Genomic DNA, 17280 nt, shown 5'->3' on the forward strand with positions numbered 1-17280 from the left:
ACTCAACTCATCCCACTAACCAGACTCATCCCACTCACCTGTCTCACCTCCCACGTGTCACTGCAGCTCCGCACACCTGTACTGTTGAGGCGCCACGCTCTGGCTCGGATGTGGCAGTGGAAAAGGGTTATTAAGTGAGCTGCGTGGGCCAGGTGCAGCTCGGCGGAGGCTGCTGTGAGAATCCGGCCCAACAAGTGGCCGTGGGAACACGGCATGGAAGTGCGCGGCATCCAGCTGCTCCAGAACAAACACACTCGGTTACTCGGGCTGTTTTGTTATTTCTCCATCGCGCAGACACGAAGAACACGCAGTGGGAGGATCCCCGGCTACAGAACCCAGCCATCACCGGCCCGGTGAGCGCTCTCCTCTCTCTCGGTCATCGGCGTTCGTGGCCAGATTGCTCGGAATGCACCCAATCTCATATCCCATCTCCTAAGTCAAGCAGGCCCGAGCCTGTGCAACAAGGAGAGCCTGCCTTACTTCACCTTCGACGGTCGTGTGACTAGCGTGGCTGTTTTTCCAACCTCCCCGTGTCACTTTGCCATCTTAACATCATTGATCTATTTTCCTGCAGGTGTCTTACAAGACGGCCTGGTTGTGCTTTTAATTAGACATGAGAATGGGTGAATGTATAAGAGCCCATGGTTGTTCTCCAGACAGATGATACTTTAGTTATTGCCAACAACTCGGGCAGACATTTCTCAGTTCAAATCTCTGTTGTGTCAAGAGGTCAATTCAGACCATCATCCCTCGGGGGTCAACAAAACGAGCGCCATTCTGAGGACACTCGGCGGTGCACGCTGGTGGAGGGAGATTGGCCTCCACCCGAGAAAAAAAGCGAGTTTCCAAAGTGCACGTTTAAGCTCTCAGACGGAGGGGTACTGAGCCCCATTGTTTGATTTAAGAGTTGGCAACACTTGTTTACCCAGACCAGCACTAGAAGTTGCGGGGACACCCACCGCCGCTGGGGAATGGGCACATCTTGAGATGCCTGTGTGTGCAGGGGTCTTGTTGACGATTGCTAAAGAGCACAAAACGGAGCTGGAATGGTAATCTTCTAAAGGGTAAATGCTTTGCTTGCAGTCAACTGCTTTCCAACTTAACAATTTGGGTTAATGATTTGCAGGGGGATTTCTGTGGAATTCTTTACAAATGGTAGCCTAATGAGTTTGCCCCCCTGTTTAATTATTTCTTACCCCTTGTGGCTTTAAGATGCATCCATAATAAGGAGAGCAGCATCGTTATGTCACCACATGTTTTTATTTATGCTGGGAAGTATAATGTGTACAAACCCGTTTATAAGATATCTGGAGATTGATGCCGTTGAGTAACATGGCTGTGAGTTCTGTATCACTCTGGCAAACGTGACTTTACTTGTCACCCGAAGTTGTCACACGGTTCAACAAAATAAGCGTGAACTATATGCAATAGCCTACCTCCATCACGAGTATTGAGATCTTTGATTTGCAAGTGCATACAGGTGCTTTTTTGTATTGAAGTTGCCCTAATTGTGCCAACATCAAATACACGGTGGCACAGCACTGCAACTGCAGCTCCACGCTACTCCAGGGTGGCAAGGTGGATCGTTCCTCCGGGAACTTCGTGCATTGAGCACTCATTGGACGACGTGGCTGTTGGGGCCGTAGCTCGCTACGTCCGCGAGTCCTCGGCTCCCCACTCGTGTGGTAGGGGGGGCGCCACTGTGGCGAGATGTTAACTACCCAGTCTGGTATACAGAAGGTCGTGGGGTCGATCCCAATCCTGATGCTTGCTGGATATTTGTAGTTGGAATGTTCTCCCTATGGTCGTGTGGATTTTTTCTCCCGGTCCTCCAGTTTTTCCCCTCCACATTTAGAATCAACTTTGATTTTCGAGTATTTGGCTGCAATAAATGTCCACGTGATAAGCCACTTCGTTGAACGTTAGTTTGTGGCCAGGTCACTTCTGAAAAATAGTCATCTAGCTCCGTGGGCGTTACCTGGTAATAAGCAAAATAGTTCACCGAATCTTCCGACCGACGTACGGTGGATACGGTTTGGCGTCGTCCGGTGTCTCCGCTGGAGATGGAATCTGGAAAGTTCTGCTGGGCTTTTGTTACACGCAGGAGACGTGGACCGATGTTCGTGCCAACGACTCTACTGCCGATGCTTGCATTCCAAGTGAATACGTTTAAAATGCCGATGCATGGAATGTGAGCTAAAATGTGCTTGCTTTCAATTATTTAACAAGTAGGCGTTCGCAACCAAAATATCCTTGACGATTAAGTTGTTTCAATTGGATCGCGTAAATGTGTGGTACACCCACCCGACACAGCCAGATAGCGAGGCTCATCACGTGAACACACCGGTGTGTTAGATGGCAAACGCAACATTCACAATTTGAGTACGAGGTTTTCGTTGGCGATTTACAACAAACAGCATCAATAGGAAGTTGCCTGATGGTGCTGGTTGTATGTCGTACTCCATTGTAAATGTTGTTGTGCTTTTTTTTAACATGTACACAGTGCATTAACGGTATTGCCGGCTGAGTTCCAACTTGCTTCATTGTTTGCCCAGGCTGTTCCCTACTCAAGAGATTACAAACAGAAATACGACTTCTTCAGGAAGAAATTAAAGAAGCCGGTGAGTGATTCTGTTTTTTTACATTGTTTAGTGTTTCTACTTAACTTTGCAATGTCCATTAAAACATATTTGATTGGTGTAAAATGTTAGTCTATTAATGATAAAGCATCAGCAGCTGAAACGTGACATCTACAAGTTTTTATTAAAAAGTGTAATTTTTGTTAGAAACGAGGTAAATTTAGGCCAGTGAACTTGATTGGCAGGACGTGTGTGTTGTGTGCACGTGTGAATATTTTTTCTTGTGTATCCCTGTTTTATGCACCTGCCATAGCTTGGAAGGTATTATGAGACGGTTTCCACTCGCACCGGCGTGTTGAGTGGATGCACACAAATAACGGTCAAGAATCGAGGGGGGAGCGTGTCCAACGGCCGCTCAGTAAACCGAGCTCACGTGGCCAATCTCTCGCGCAGCACGTGTGCCGCCACCCTCTTGAAGCGCAAGTTCACGAGCGTCCTTGCACGCTCGCGTTCGTGCATCGGCACGCATTTGCTGCCCCCCCCCACCCGCACGCCCCACTCCCCCGTGTAACTGCGTGCCGTGCCGCCCGCCCAGGCCGACATCCCCAACCGCTTCGAGATGAAGCTGCACCGCGCCAGCATCCTGGAGGACTCGTACCGGCGCATCGTGGCGGTGAAGCGCGCCGACCTGCTCAAGGCGCGCCTGTGGATCGAGTTCGATGGCGAGAAGGGGCTGGACTACGGCGGCGTCGCGCGCGAGTGGTTCTTCCTCATCTCCAAGGAGATGTTCAACCCCTACTACGGCCTCTTCGAGTACTCGGCCACGTGCGTGAACCTCCTTGCCCCCCGCGATTACGTTCTGGCGCGCGCGCGGCCCTGACTCTCCGCGCCGCCTGCTGCGCTCGTGAATGAATCGCCACTAAACCTGCCCACCAAAGTGGCCGCACTGGACAAGTTCCCACCACACACGTGACACATCTAACTATTTTATTTTACCAAGTAAGGCCCCCTGAGCTATTTAGCTCTTTTTTTCAGAAGTGACGTGGCTATTACAAATGGTAGCTCAGCAAATTGGCTTATCCCGTGGGATTTCATAGCAGCAGCCAAATACTTTTAAATGTGGAGGGGAATAAATCGGAGGACCCGGAAAAAATCCACACGACCACGGGATTGAACCCACGACCTCCTGAATACCAGGCGAGGTAGTTAACATCTCTACCACACTGCGTGATGCACACATTACCTACCAGGCATGGGCTTGCTCCTTTAGCCGCAGGAAATTCTTTACGTAAACAAATTTAGGCATCACAGTCCATATTTACAATATTAAACATTCACTTAATAAACATCGACTTTCACACCAGGCTCAGATGCTCCATCATAATGTGTGACCATCACAGTGCCGAAACGATGCACTTTACCAAAACTGCAAGGTCTTGTTTCTCGTTTAACAAAGATTCAAGCTTGTATCACACAGCTCAGCAAACCTGCAATATATGTGCTGCCTCTGTATTGCTGCCTCCTTTAAGGCCGTGCACGCGATAACAAGTCTGACCGCAGTTCTGTTCGGTGATCTCTTGTTCTGCGTTTCTCACGACACGGCAGGGACAACTACACCCTGCAGATCAACCCCATCTCGGGCTTGTGCAACGAGGAGCACCTCTCTTACTTCACCTTCATCGGGCGTGTGGCCGGCATGGCGGTGTTCCACGGAAAGCTTCTCGACGGTGGGAGTTCCGCTTGTACACGACCCCTGCTCAAGGGCAGAGTGGCTGCTGCGTTACGGCAGTCGTGCGCGCGTTATGCGTTTTTGCATTTTCGAGTGTACGCAGGGTGTAATGTGATAGCCGCCACCTGTTCCGATTTGACGGAGTGTTCTCTGAGTTTTTGGTGAATTCTCTGCGCCCCAGTTGCTTTTTGTGTTTTGAATACAACCGTTCATTTGGAAGCAGCCAGGGTCATGGCAAGAGAGAAATATAGACGCCAGAGGTAGTTCTGAGGTGTTTTGTCGCATTCATTTCCCACAAAGACACGCCGCGCGTTAGTCCGCTACACACGCGTGCCGCTGTGTAGGGCGTGTGTCGTGTTTGCATGCTGCCATAAAAAAATCAACAATGGTTGAGGTGATTGAAACAAAAATAGAAAATTACCAAGCACCAGCCCTCGGCAGGCTCCAATGCAGACTCGTACTTTGTCCTCAAATAATTGAGCGATTCCCAATATAATTGTTATAGCCACTTGCACTTGATAATAAAAAAAAACTCCTAATGGCCATTGACCATAGCATAAAGTTCCTCTTGGGTGTGTACAAGATTAAGAATTAAGCCATTCCATGTTACTCTGAATAAGCATGTAAACTAACAACCTACTTTATTTGCTGCCTGCTCAGCCATCCCTAACGTGAAGTATTTGTCTCTTCAAGGCTTTTTCATCCGGCCCTTCTACAAGATGATGCTGCAGAAGCCCATCACGCTCAACGACATGGAGTCAGTGGTGGGTGCCCGCTCCGTGTGCCCGTGGGGCCTCGTTACCCGTGGGCCCTGTGCGCTTGTGGCCTCGCGTGACCCGTGGGCCATGGGCCATGTCAGCTGGGTAGCGCTCGTGCTCCTCGTCTTGACCCGAGCACAGCTGTGTGGACCTTTGACTCGACTTTGATAAGCTGACGTCATCGCAGAGCGCACGAGTGGATGTGAGCGTGCGCCAGCTGTAGGGTAGAGTACGCACGTTTCTACTATGGCTCATTTTGAAACCAGTTTCATGACAGGTGCGTCTCGTCGATTCATTTGCATCGATTCGTGTGAAACGGTAACGATCCAGATGTCAATCAAGATTCCAGTCGCCCAGTCGGTCGGTGAGACGGAACAAAACTTGGCCCTAAAATGGGATTCACGGCCACTTGTTTCATAAGAACGAGGTGCAAAGCAAAGTAGACGATCACGCCGGCGGTACGAGGAGTGCACTCGGTGAGGCTCGTGCGTGCAAGGACGGCTGTTGATCTTTCCGCTCGTGTTGCGTGCGGGCACCCGCCCATGCAGGACAGCGAGTACTACAACTCGCTCATGTGGATCCTGGAGAACGACCCCGCAGACCTCGACTTGCGCTTCTGCATCGACGAGGAGATGTTTGGCCAGGTGAGTGCGGCGAGCAACACTCGCAAGGGAAGCGTGAAGCGCGGCCGTCTCTCTCGCTCGGACGAGCACCGGGGGGGAAGCACCCCGTCGCCTTTGGCAACGGAGAGTGGACGACCGTTGTTGACGTGCCGCACAGCGCTAGGAGGTTTACTGCCCCGGAATCAGTTGTTATAGAAATTATCGTGCACCGATTGAAAACTTTGTTTTTTCGGGCACAATGGTCTGTCACCTTTATCAAATTCAGGAGGAGAAAATAACTCCCATCCCGCTGTTGTCTGCCATGTTGCCATGTTCCCCTCTGTAATTTATCTGTCAGGATTATACCAGTGGCTTGAAATTGATACGGTAGTGACATTATTGCCATCAATCTCAAGGCTTATAATATAACTGCAGTATAGTACAAAACCTTTCATGTAATGGCCTAGATTTGAAAATGTATTATGTTACCAGGTCAGTGTGTTAATTTTAAAAGTGATTAAATATACATTAGAGCATTTTAACATGCAGTGTAATTCCAAAATTAAGAAAGGCTAATATTTCCGTAGAATTATTTTTTTTTATCGTTGGCAACATACTTCAACATTACGGTTGCAAAATGCATCAAACGAAGAAACACCTTGAAGTGAAATATTACATTTCCAGTAGCTGCATTGTGAAATTCATAACACATTCACAGTGCTTTGATGTTTAGTTTTCAAAGGCTCGGTTACCACACCAATAAACCACCCTCCATAAAGGCTGATAATAATGGTGCCATTATCTTTATTGATACTTCAAATAATTCAGCAACGCTTCGTTTAGAATGACAGTAGCACTGACGTAAATCAACAGGGAGTCGTGATAATGGTCAGGGCAGTGACAAGAGAATGGACAAATCTTGATGTGAAGCTTTCGTGACTGCAGGAATCCATACTCTTTGATTCTTTCGGTAAAGTCACGTAGGTAGAAAATAAAAATAAATCCCGACGTTTCTGGCGCAACACAAGCGTCCGTCATCTGCCTCGGCAGCAGACCATGCTTTCCCACCTGATGATGGACGCTTGTGTTGTGCCAGAAACGTCGTGATTTATTTCATTTTATACCTACGTGACTTTACCAAAAGGACCAAAGAGTATATAATGGACAAAGTTAAATGTGGACGTATTAGTGACCGCAATTATTATTTGAAATCCAGTAACGATGATATCTTGAAATATTTTTTTACGTATATTTCTAATGGTTTCTCGATATAAATAAGTTTTAGTCTTGATGAACAAAAGTTCCAATAATGAGGCATGTTTTAGTAACTCATCCTGTACTTCTAAACTCTGGAGTAGATTAACGAAGTGCTACTTTGTGAAAGTCCCCAGTGTTCATACTATGGAGAGGGCTGGTTCCTGCCATCATATTGACACGTGCATCTTCATTGGGCACCGTCTCCTTTCCTATGCACATTGGTGTGAGAGAACATAGAACGGGGTTGTACGAATCTGCATGGAGTCCACACGCTGTGGTCTTGATGGAAAGCACTTTGAACGTTGAGAGGAGTTGGCGGCGTGGCTTTGACGTGCGCAGGCCGTGCATCTGTACCAGGGCCTTTGGGCCGGAGGGGCGCAGGCACTGGGCCAGAGTGCGAGGAAATTGAACGAGAGGGGGGGGGGGGGTGGTCCCATTTAATTCCTTCTATCAGGGTCCATGCTAACCAGAATGCACCACGAATAGCCTCATTGCAGGTGTACATCTGAATCTCAGTGAACTGGGCGCTTTAACGGATCATGGAATTTGAGCACCTTTTGCGACTTTAAAAAGTCGCTGCCCGCTTAAGTGACTCAACAGTCGACTCCGCGGTGCTTGCCGGCACCGAGCTACCGATGGAAATGAGAGCGCGTCCCCCGAGGCACGGGGGAAGTGATTCGCTTCACGGATGTAGACCTGGCGTTAATAACCATTTGTTTGTGTTGGCCTGCCTTCTTTTTTGCAGACTCACCTGGTGGAGCTGAAGCCAAACGGTTCTGAAATTCTGGTGACCAATGAAAACAAAAAGGAGTACATTGAGTGAGTGTTGAATTACCGCGCGCATTCCTTCCCTTGCCTGGGCATGCAGGGCCAGTGGAAGGCTGTGAATGCACCAACTCGGCTTCACAAAGCCCCATTGATTTTATTTTTTAGGGTTGCAGAAATTATGGAAACAAAACAACGTATTATTATAGTGTCTGAATTAACTTGTGCCCAAAAAACGTTATGATCCATGAAAGAAAATCGACCTTGTAAACAGGTCCAGTGATTTTACAGGCCTCGTAACTGCTGATGGAATATTGATGACCTACTTATGATGTTTTTTTGTTTAAAATTCCATTCTGGACCATCTTGGGTGTTTGAACCTTAATCGTGTAAACCTGCCTGAACTTTGGAGCACTTCGAAATAAGCCACTTTGAAATAATCAAGAACAAGCAAACAAACGTTGTAACAGAACGTCTCCCCGTGCCGTCTTTCTCGTTTATACGTTTGCTTGTGCTTTAAATTGGATCTCGATCAACGTGTAACCTATGCCTTCCCGTTATTGTTCTCTTGACTGCCTTTCTATCCATAAAATAAATATGCCCATTGTTTCTGTGCAGTCTTGATCTGCAGCTGCATTTAGATGCTATATAAATCCCAATTGCATTGTATACAGGAATATGTTGCTAAAGCTTGAACCCTAATTATGGGCAATACAATAATAGGAAACTTACAATTCTAGAAATTGTCCACTTTTTTCAATCCCCGCTATAATAATCCCTCACTTCAGCAGATATGACGCATGAGGCTCCTCCACCCAGTCTCCACCCCCCTCCCAGTCTCGCTCCTGATTCCTGCTGCCTCTGTAATGCTCCAATTGTTGTTTGTGGTGTGCCGGCAACAGGGCACGCACGTGCTGTGCAATGCTTTGTTATTGTTGCTGGTGTGTTGTTACTCTAACTGCACTATCAGGTAACATTCCAGGTTGTTGTTTAATTGTGCACAAGTAAAGGGGGGGATGTCCGCCGGTGCGTAATGCTGAGCACTCCGGAGGTGATCGGGTTAGGTTCGATCTCCTGGGGCAGCCGGTCAAACAACGGTATGAGGTTCTTAAAATCCCTCTTCCCCTGCCTCCGTCCTGTCAGCAGTGTAGATGGGCACAGCAAAGTGAAGTCGGATCAGCAGGTTGCGTGCAGCGGGGTAAAGTGTGGGTACTCCAACATTTTCCAAGAAGTCGGGCCGGCGTGGGAGAGTCGGCCAGAATACCTTGGAGAGGGCTCTCAACATTTGCACTCTCGCCCTGTGTCTTTGGCCAGCAGTGGCACAAGCAAACGCTCACACAGGGCTGCCAGCCATTCATTTCTTGACCCAACAGAGGCCAAAATATGCATGGTGGTTGTGCGCGAATGTGCGGCTCTGCGCCATGTGTTGTGCTTTAAAGTGTGTGTGATTGCGCGTGTGTGTGTGTGCGTGTGTGCAACTGCATTCCAGGTTGGTCATCCAGTGGAGGTTTGTGGAACGAGTTCAGAAGCAAATAAATGCCTTCATGGAGGTTGGTCTCTCACTAACGACTACACCCATGATGTTAAACATTCACAGTCGTCACACAGGGTGTTTTCAATGACATTCAATGGTCGCACGTTTCTGTTCTTATTCGTGAAACGCTGTAAATTGTGAGTATAATTGTGTTGTGTCTGTGTCTAGGGCTTCTCCGAGCTCATTCCCATGGACCTCATCAAGATTTTTGACGAAAATGAGCTCGAGGTAGGAGTGAGATGTGTGTTTGGGTACACTTCCAAAAACCTGTTTTAGACTCCAACCTCGAACTCGGAGTGCAACAAACAACAACAACCTGCAGTGTGTGTTGCTGGCACTTGGCAGCATTTGCGACTCCTCAATGTACTCCTCGTGCACGAGGTCAGGGCGTGCACATGGCTCAAACGAACAATGGGGCGGCACTCAAGTCCATTGCCGGCCCTGAGCCAGTGGTGGAAATTCCACATTCCTATGGCAGGGGAGCCATTGTGTCTAGGATGCCCCCACTTTTGACTTCTCACAAAATAGTAGTCTTTTTTTTATCAATTCAAAAGGCTTAATGTGGTGAGTTAACACGTGATCGGGATTTGAGTCAAACACTTAACTAATAGTGCATCTTCCCCCACCCACACACAATCATGCATCGTCCCGTCCAGTCGTAAACATTATCACGTGGTCACGACCTGCCGCATGCTTCACACGGCACGTTTATATGGAGGATTTGAACCACGATGCTCGACACCAACCGTGTTCTACCCCGGGCCACTGTCGCTCGCTCATTGTGGCAGCGCTGGGCCATTACGCTCGCACTATATTCTTTAAATGCTTCGTCTTCCTCGGCAATCGTATTTAATTTTCATGAGCAGCAGCTCGTATGAAAGCTCTTAACCTTATTATAATGCATACTAATGCCTTGTAGATACCCACTTAGATATTACATTTGTGTCTAATTGAATGATATCAAGGTCACCGGGTGAATGAGCGCTACTTGGACGAGAATGAGTAGTCTGTGGTCGTCGTAAAAAACAAAAAATCACTTCACATTTGTGCGTAGCCAACGGTGCTAATTTAATTCCAAGTGCATCATTCACAGGGTTTGGTCAATCCACTGCTGGATGAAGGCCTCCCCACGCCATTGTTGATCTTGGTGGTTGTTTGATGACCACGCATCAACCACGCTGCTCCATGCGGCTTTGTGAACTGGGAGCCCAGGATTGGGTCGGATACCGCCCGCCACTCATATTAGCCATGGAACAGGAATCTAACTCGGGTAGCCAGGTTCATTGTGCGGTGTGCTAACTGCTGCACCACCGTTACATCCAATTTTAAAAATACAAGTGCCGTAATTTAAGCACAATATATAGGATTGTATCTGTTGTGCATAGGGAGTGAGATGGACTGCAGCGTCGCAGAACCGTGAAGGATGGCGACGGTGTGCAGAGTCTTCAATTTAAGCAGTAAAAATGCAATAGCTGATGGTGATCATGTGAGTGTGAGCACTTTTATGAAATAAGGTTAGTGGAGGAGATGGGACAAATGTAATCACCTTGGCTCTGTGTCTCCACGGGAGCACTCGTCGGCGTGGCCGATCGCGTATCGAGGGGACGCTTTTGTGCCGAAGGTGGGATTATTATGGTGGGGTTTTGAACGAGTGGACAACTTCACGGTGGTGACATGTTTACTACCTCGCCTGGTATGCAGCAGCTCGGGAGTTTGCGTGTCCCTCCCCGTGGTCGTGTGGGTTTTTTTCCCTCCACATTTAGGAAAATGCGTTTAGACTATTTAGATTATTTTGCTGCTATATCTGTCCAAATGATAGGCCACTGTGGCTAGGTCACTTTTGAACAATATGTTAACACCTCGGGATGGGGATGGCTTAGTGTTGTATTTGTATGTCTTGGTGATCTGTTTACCTTTCTTGTACCTTGCACTCCTATCGTGTTTTTGTGATGTTTCTAGTAACGTTCTTACCCCGTGCCCCGACTGGACATCTGTGAAAAGGAGCTTTATAGCTCATCATATTCCTCCAGTATAAATACAGATTCTGATTCTAATTCCGTCTAACCCTGCTCCGTGTCGCGCCAGCTGCTCATGTGCGGGCTGGGCGACGTGGACGTCAACGACTGGAGGCAGCATACCATCTACAAGAACAGCTACTGTGCCAACCACCCCGTCATCCAGTGGTTCTGGAAGGTGAGAGTCCCAGACGAGTAGAACTGCAATTGCTGTTGTTGCGGTAGATCACTACCCCAATGCGAGCGATGCGGCGCTAACGTATTCTAATTCGCCCCATCAATAATGTTCGCGAGCGCTTAATATAGATGCACTAGAGGGGACATGGTGTTGTTTTTGTACTTGCAACAGGAATGCCGCGCAGCTGAAGAACAGATATTTTGATATAGCGTTGGGCGACGTGTCAATACGAGTCTATGTTTAGAGACCGGTCCCCGCCACGTTTGTGAGTCGCCCTCTTCAGGCCTTCTATGATGTTGGATGAGGCTGCGTGTAGTGCAGGCTTCCATGCACGATTCTGGCCTAATGAGGCAGTGCTGCCCAGTAGGTGAGACCTCTGTTTGCTGATATCTCACCAAGCTTGCCTGTAAGCTGTGTCACAAAAAATTACGACAAAACGTGTTGCCTCAACGCCAGCATCACCGAGGATGCTCCAAGTTGAACATTGTACTGCACTTGTTTTAATCATGAAGGTACTCTTCCTGCATGAAATGCAGGAGAAGAAGCACGTTTGAAAATGTCCGCCATTCTTACGCAAGACATATAATCTGAGATGCATATATCACTAAGGCGGGGAAAGAAATCCAGTCTCAAGAAGATGAATTTTACATTTGGGAGATGGGGAGCTTTGTATAACATTGTGCAGACCCCGGCACCCGCGTGAACGGCATCTCCGGTCCGTGCGGGCGCAGTGCCCCCTACTGAGGCTGCCGCGCACAGCACCGTGGTCCCGGGTTTCGCTGGTGGCCGCAAAGATTCGGGTAGATTTTCTTTATTTCAAAAGGAATGGGCCCAATGAGCCATGAGCCATGAGCCTCTACAGTATTTCATGGGCATCTCGCGACTGTGTGCGGATGTTACACGGTACAGATCTTGGTGACGTTATAGGAACAGGGAACCTAACACAAAGGTAAAAAATATATATATACAAAGCATGGCTACGTTATTCTACGAACCAAAACCAAGGAAGGAGAAAAAAATGTTGTTTAACAAAGCAAAACACAACCAGTCACGGGAACTCTAAATAAGATCCGTACGGGTGTGGGCTTACGCTTCTCTGCCGATTATTTAAACAATAAAGTCGGGCAGAGTGCCACATCCTGACGAGATATTTCATCTGGGTAATGAACATGTGGTTATGCCCTACTCGATAAAAGTCTTGCCATGAACGTGCGTTTATTGTGCCTGTAGGCAGGAGAAACTATACTACGATGTTTCTGCGATTGTTCCAAGAGGTTGGCTGCTTCAGGAGACACTGCTTTGGGACTGCACAGCAGCCCAGTTGTGGCTGGGGCACAGTGGCAAGTGCCGACGCATAGATGTTGAGAGGTCAGCTGTTTGAGCTGGAGGCACAAACAGGACGTGAGATCATTGTCGATGAAAATTAGAACATATCAGCAAACACGGCTCCTGTGGTGCCCCTACCACCCACAGCATGGCAAGCATATGCCCTCCATATAGGAAAGTAATATTTTCCTCCATACAAGAAAGGAAAGTAATGTTTGCAATCTACAAAACTTCAAACTCACGTTGGACAGATTGGCACACGTCATCGGTCTGAAGCTAGAAGCACTGTTCTTATTTCAACGACTTGCATTGTTCGAAATTTGCACAGCGAGTGGGAGAAGCACACGAGTGCGTGGCTTTTAGCGTTGGCCGTGCGGTCCGTGCGTGCGTGCGTGCAGGCTGTGCTGCTCATGGACGGGGAGAAGCGAATCCGCCTGTTGCAGTTTGTGACGGGGACGTCTCGAGTGCCCATGAACGGCTTTGCGGAGCTTTACGGTGAGACGCGCGAGCAGGCGGGCACGAGTGTTGCGGGGGACGGGCGCGAGTGTTGCGGGGGCAGGTGTTGCGGGCACGAGTGTTGCGGGGGCGGATGCGCCGACTGGCGGTGGGGGGGGGGGACACGGCTGTGCCCGTCGTCTGGCCCGCATTGCCACCGCTCCCGACAACCAGTCCAGCCACCTTGCCCCCCTTTGGAACTCTCCGCGTAGGCTTTAAAAAGGTTTACCGGTCCAGTTTAAAGTGGGCTCCCTAAACAAACCCTATTTGCTTTCAGCGGTGAGTACGAGCCTGCAGTTCAGGTGATGGCTGTTTCTTGTCTTTGACAAGAAGGTTATGGAATTGGCCTTCAAGAAAACATGGATGACCTTTATCAGGATGGTTTTTTTCATGGGTCCCGGCTCCTCCATTGTGTTGTCAGAGTATCCGGATAAAGTGTACATTTACTTGGTTGGGGAATGGGGAAAGGCCGACAATTCTGTCTAAAAAGATCAACAACCTGCTTGCTACACTTCCCCATATACTTTGACACCACATAGCCCGGCAGGAATGATAATGTCTGGATGAACCACCAACCCTGTTGGCCAAGTGCTCTGATTGTGCTTTGTTCACCATCACACTCGACCAATAAAATTCCGAATAAATACACAAACGCGCGTAACTAATGTGAATATACTCTGTCGACTTCCGATTACATTCTGACGCTGTGCACTCGCGGTTCTCGTTTAGGCTCCAACGGACCTCAGCTGTTCACCATTGAAATGTGGTCGACTTCAGAAAAGCTACCCCGAGCACACACATGGTAAGTCTTCGCCAACGCCAGGACTAGATTTCCACACCTTTACATGGACATTGACGCTCTCATTATCCATCCTCCTCTCATCTGAAGGTGCCCAAGGGATCTGTCAGTGTTCCCATGTCTTCAGTTTAACACGTAGGCTTTCGCGACCAATATTATTTCTTTGTTGATCCCTGATGTTTCGTGGGTAATTCGATCGCCGTACAAGTCCCCTACCAGTTGCTGGAATGTGGCCGGGACGACATGCTCTGCACCTTGGCAAAGAAACAGTGATTGCGTACAGTAGTGGAGCAATGTTATCCGTTGAGCAAAAGTATCGCGTCACGCGAAAACACTTCCTGCATGTCGTGTTGAGGGTGCTCGCACGTCCCCTCTGCTGACTGGGTCCTCGCCGTGCGTCTCTGTCTGGTGATTTGTTCCCCAGTTTTAACCGCTTGGATTTGCCACCGTACGAGTCCTTCGATGACCTTCGGGAGAAGCTGAACATAGCCATCGAGAATGCGCAGGGCTTCGAGGGCGTCGACTAAACTGGTGCCTTCACATCGAGACTGCCAACCCCCCCCCCCCCACCCTTGCAAGGCACCCACTGATAGTCCAGCTCAAAACATTGCAAGATCGTTGGACTCGTCAAGCAACGCTCGCTATCCCAGAGCTGCCACACAACCTTCGCGGGGTGAAGACCACTAGACTATTAGACGTGTACATTGCTTGAAGGAGAAGCCACTTGGAATGTTTTCCAAACTGTCACAGACGTGCCAACATGTCCGTCTAGCCCCCAGGAGCTAATCATGTACAGAAAGGAAGTGGCTTGAGCAATAGCACCGTCCTATTGCTGGAGTAGGAACCCAGTCCTATTGCTAGAGCAGGAGTCCAGTCCAGAGCAATAGCCCAGTCCTATTGCATTTTACCCGGAGGGCTGCTAGAGCAATAGGACTGGGCAATAGGACTATGACCGAGCAATAGGGCAGTCCTCGGTGGAAAGTCACCGATTCTTCCCCTTGCCTCTGCACTGTGTGTGCGTGCGCGCGTATGTGTTTATTCTCGTGAGATGTTATATCTTTGTTGACAAATAAAGGCATAAATATAATAAAGTTGCCCCTTAATGGATTCCGTTTGCTTTGATGTGGTGACAATTCATTTCTGTCACGACCTTCTTGCGTACGTATTTGAGATGAAATTGTGACATTGACAAGGTGTAGTCTAGCTTTGAAGTGGTGGTTTAAGTGCGACGTGTACAATTTTTATTTTGTAACCAAAGTATTCCTTTCACAAAGGATTTCAGAACTTAAAAGGTCAGGTGTAATTTTCATCGGGCGAAGGAAATTATCTTTTTAAAATGTAAATGAAATGTGAATACTGTTTTGCTAGTTGTTTCAGACTGAAATTTGTTGTAATCTGGTCTTTGTTCACTGTTTATATATTCTGGATTGCAAATACGTGAATATAGAATTGGGAGCAGTTTGTATGGCATCCCGTAACAATTCACTCCTGTGAGCTTTAAACGGGGTTTTGCCTGGGGTGTCTGTAAAAATCTCTACACTATAGGCAAAAATGTAATCACCCATAAGTCTTATTAAAGTTCTGTTTACAATAACAGGCTTTTCACGTCTTTCCCATGTCTTCAGTATTTGAAGAACACTGCTGGGAAGTTTGAGTTGTTGTTTAAAAGCATGTAAGGGAAAAAATATATTCGTCAATCCGAACGGTTGTACGTGAACGTAGGGCTCCGTCTTCATATGCGCAGACGGGAGGGCCTGCTGCATCGGTGCGATGGCCTGTGTGGCCGAGGCTGTCACCACTACCCGCTGCTGCCTCCGTTCGGCCTGCCTACACGGCCCCGCTCTGTCCTGTACGTGTGAACAAAGCCTCTCCCTCCGCATGGCGCAGTAACGGCTGCCCTCTCTCAATGAGCAGGCTAAGTTAAACCGCATGTTTGTCAGCGGTTTGCCAAACCGCGTTCCCCTGCTCTGCCAAAATAAGCAGTTTCCGTTGGTAGCGGTATGATATTGCGCGTAAAGTAAGCGATTTTTCAAATTGTAGACCTCTCGCCCTCAATATCCACGTTTTTCATTTTTGCCAGTCAACACCAAAGTGTTACCATGCTCAACCAAGCGTTGGGGCGATACGCCCCTTCCATTGACGGCCCTGAGGGCAGTGCTGAAAATTCCACATTCCCTCGCCGGGAGCTCCTGACGCTAAACCTTTCGCACGTTGAGCAATGTGCGTTTCCCGTGCGCGCTCTGACTGACTGGTAGATGTGTAGCCGTGGTCCATTGCACGGATTATGAGAAGCGGAGCCTGCGTGTCTGGTGCCCTGTGTTTGCTTTCAGCTGCACTGGGGACCTCCAGGCCAGGCCAAAGCATTCCATGTCGCGCAGGCGGCACCGTGCCGACTGCTCCGTGGTGGTTCGGCAGTGAGTGAGTCTTCGTGTTGTACGCCAATGACTGACTGTGTTAATTAGCAGTATTGTAATGGTTCAGGGGTCTTGTTTTATTATTCACGAGGTATATGAAATGATTTTGTTAATAATTCAAACTACTTAACCTTAAAAGTGTTTCTTTGTTTATTTAAATGACTCACCTATGTGAATCTGCCTTAATTTTCAAACCTGTTATCGACAAAAACTGTAATGGATTACAATTTTACATATCGCTACCCGTTGTCGGGTTTGTATGCTGTGCTTGCTGACGATTAAGTGCATGCACTTTCTTACTAATAAAACATACACTGCTTCTGAAAGCCATCGTGGGTCCTTTCTTGACATGCATGACCACTATCACTCCGGACACGTTTGGATGTGCTTAATACATTCCATGTAATTATTATGATTAGGGAGTTGGGATTTTTAACCCAGGAAAGTCTCCCTTAGTCTCGTGCCCCCTGGATCCTGGCGGTGGCACACTGTGGCCGACTCTTGCCAATGACGTCATGGGATCTTTAACGTTCGTTGTGACGCAGACGGCGCCGTATCGTGTAGGGTTAATGCACACACCGCAGTATTGACCAGGGCGGCCGCTGGTAGAGAGCCGTGAAAACCCCGAAAGCGTGCTACCGCTGGGCTCCTTTCGCGCCAAACTTCAGAAATTTTATTTTATTGAGTTACACATGTTGATAGATCGAAACACCTATAAGCAAAATGAGCAGAGGCGCAGGTTGGCATTTCAAAATCTAAAGTTCTCATTTAAATTCCGGATTTTTTTGTGATACCTGTACGTGAAATGTTTACATGTTGAAGCTAACCA

At 48.2% G+C, this 17280-nt stretch overlaps 1 protein-coding gene across 7 annotated transcripts in view; it reads left to right on the forward strand.

Annotated features, from left to right (window-relative positions):
• Positions 1–16777, forward strand: part of LOC144722095 (E3 ubiquitin-protein ligase NEDD4-like) — a 102033-nt gene extending 85256 nt beyond the window's left edge. For all 7 annotated transcript variants that reach the window (XM_078600238.1, XM_078600240.1, XM_078600236.1 and 4 more), the window contains 13 exons: positions 295–353; positions 2556–2621; positions 3175–3404; positions 4185–4306; positions 5002–5072; positions 5615–5710; positions 7671–7744; positions 9180–9240; positions 9393–9452; positions 11310–11417; positions 13142–13238; positions 13968–14040; positions 14462–16777. In XM_078600238.1, the coding sequence (XP_078456364.1) occupies positions 295–353; positions 2556–2621; positions 3175–3404; positions 4185–4306; positions 5002–5072; positions 5615–5710; positions 7671–7744; positions 9180–9240; positions 9393–9452; positions 11310–11417; positions 13142–13238; positions 13968–14040; positions 14462–14564 (1220 nt within the window). In that variant the 3' untranslated portion in view covers positions 14565–16777. The remainder of the gene's footprint in view (positions 1–294; positions 354–2555; positions 2622–3174; positions 3405–4184; positions 4307–5001; positions 5073–5614; positions 5711–7670; positions 7745–9179; positions 9241–9392; positions 9453–11309; positions 11418–13141; positions 13239–13967; positions 14041–14461) is intronic.
• Positions 16778–17280: the final 503 nt, after the last annotated feature.

This window comes from Lampetra planeri, chromosome 13, assembly GCF_965212315.1.
Source record: "Lampetra planeri chromosome 13, kcLamPlan1.2.h2, whole genome shotgun sequence".
Taxonomy (NCBI): Eukaryota; Metazoa; Chordata; class Hyperoartia; order Petromyzontiformes; family Petromyzontidae; genus Lampetra; species Lampetra planeri.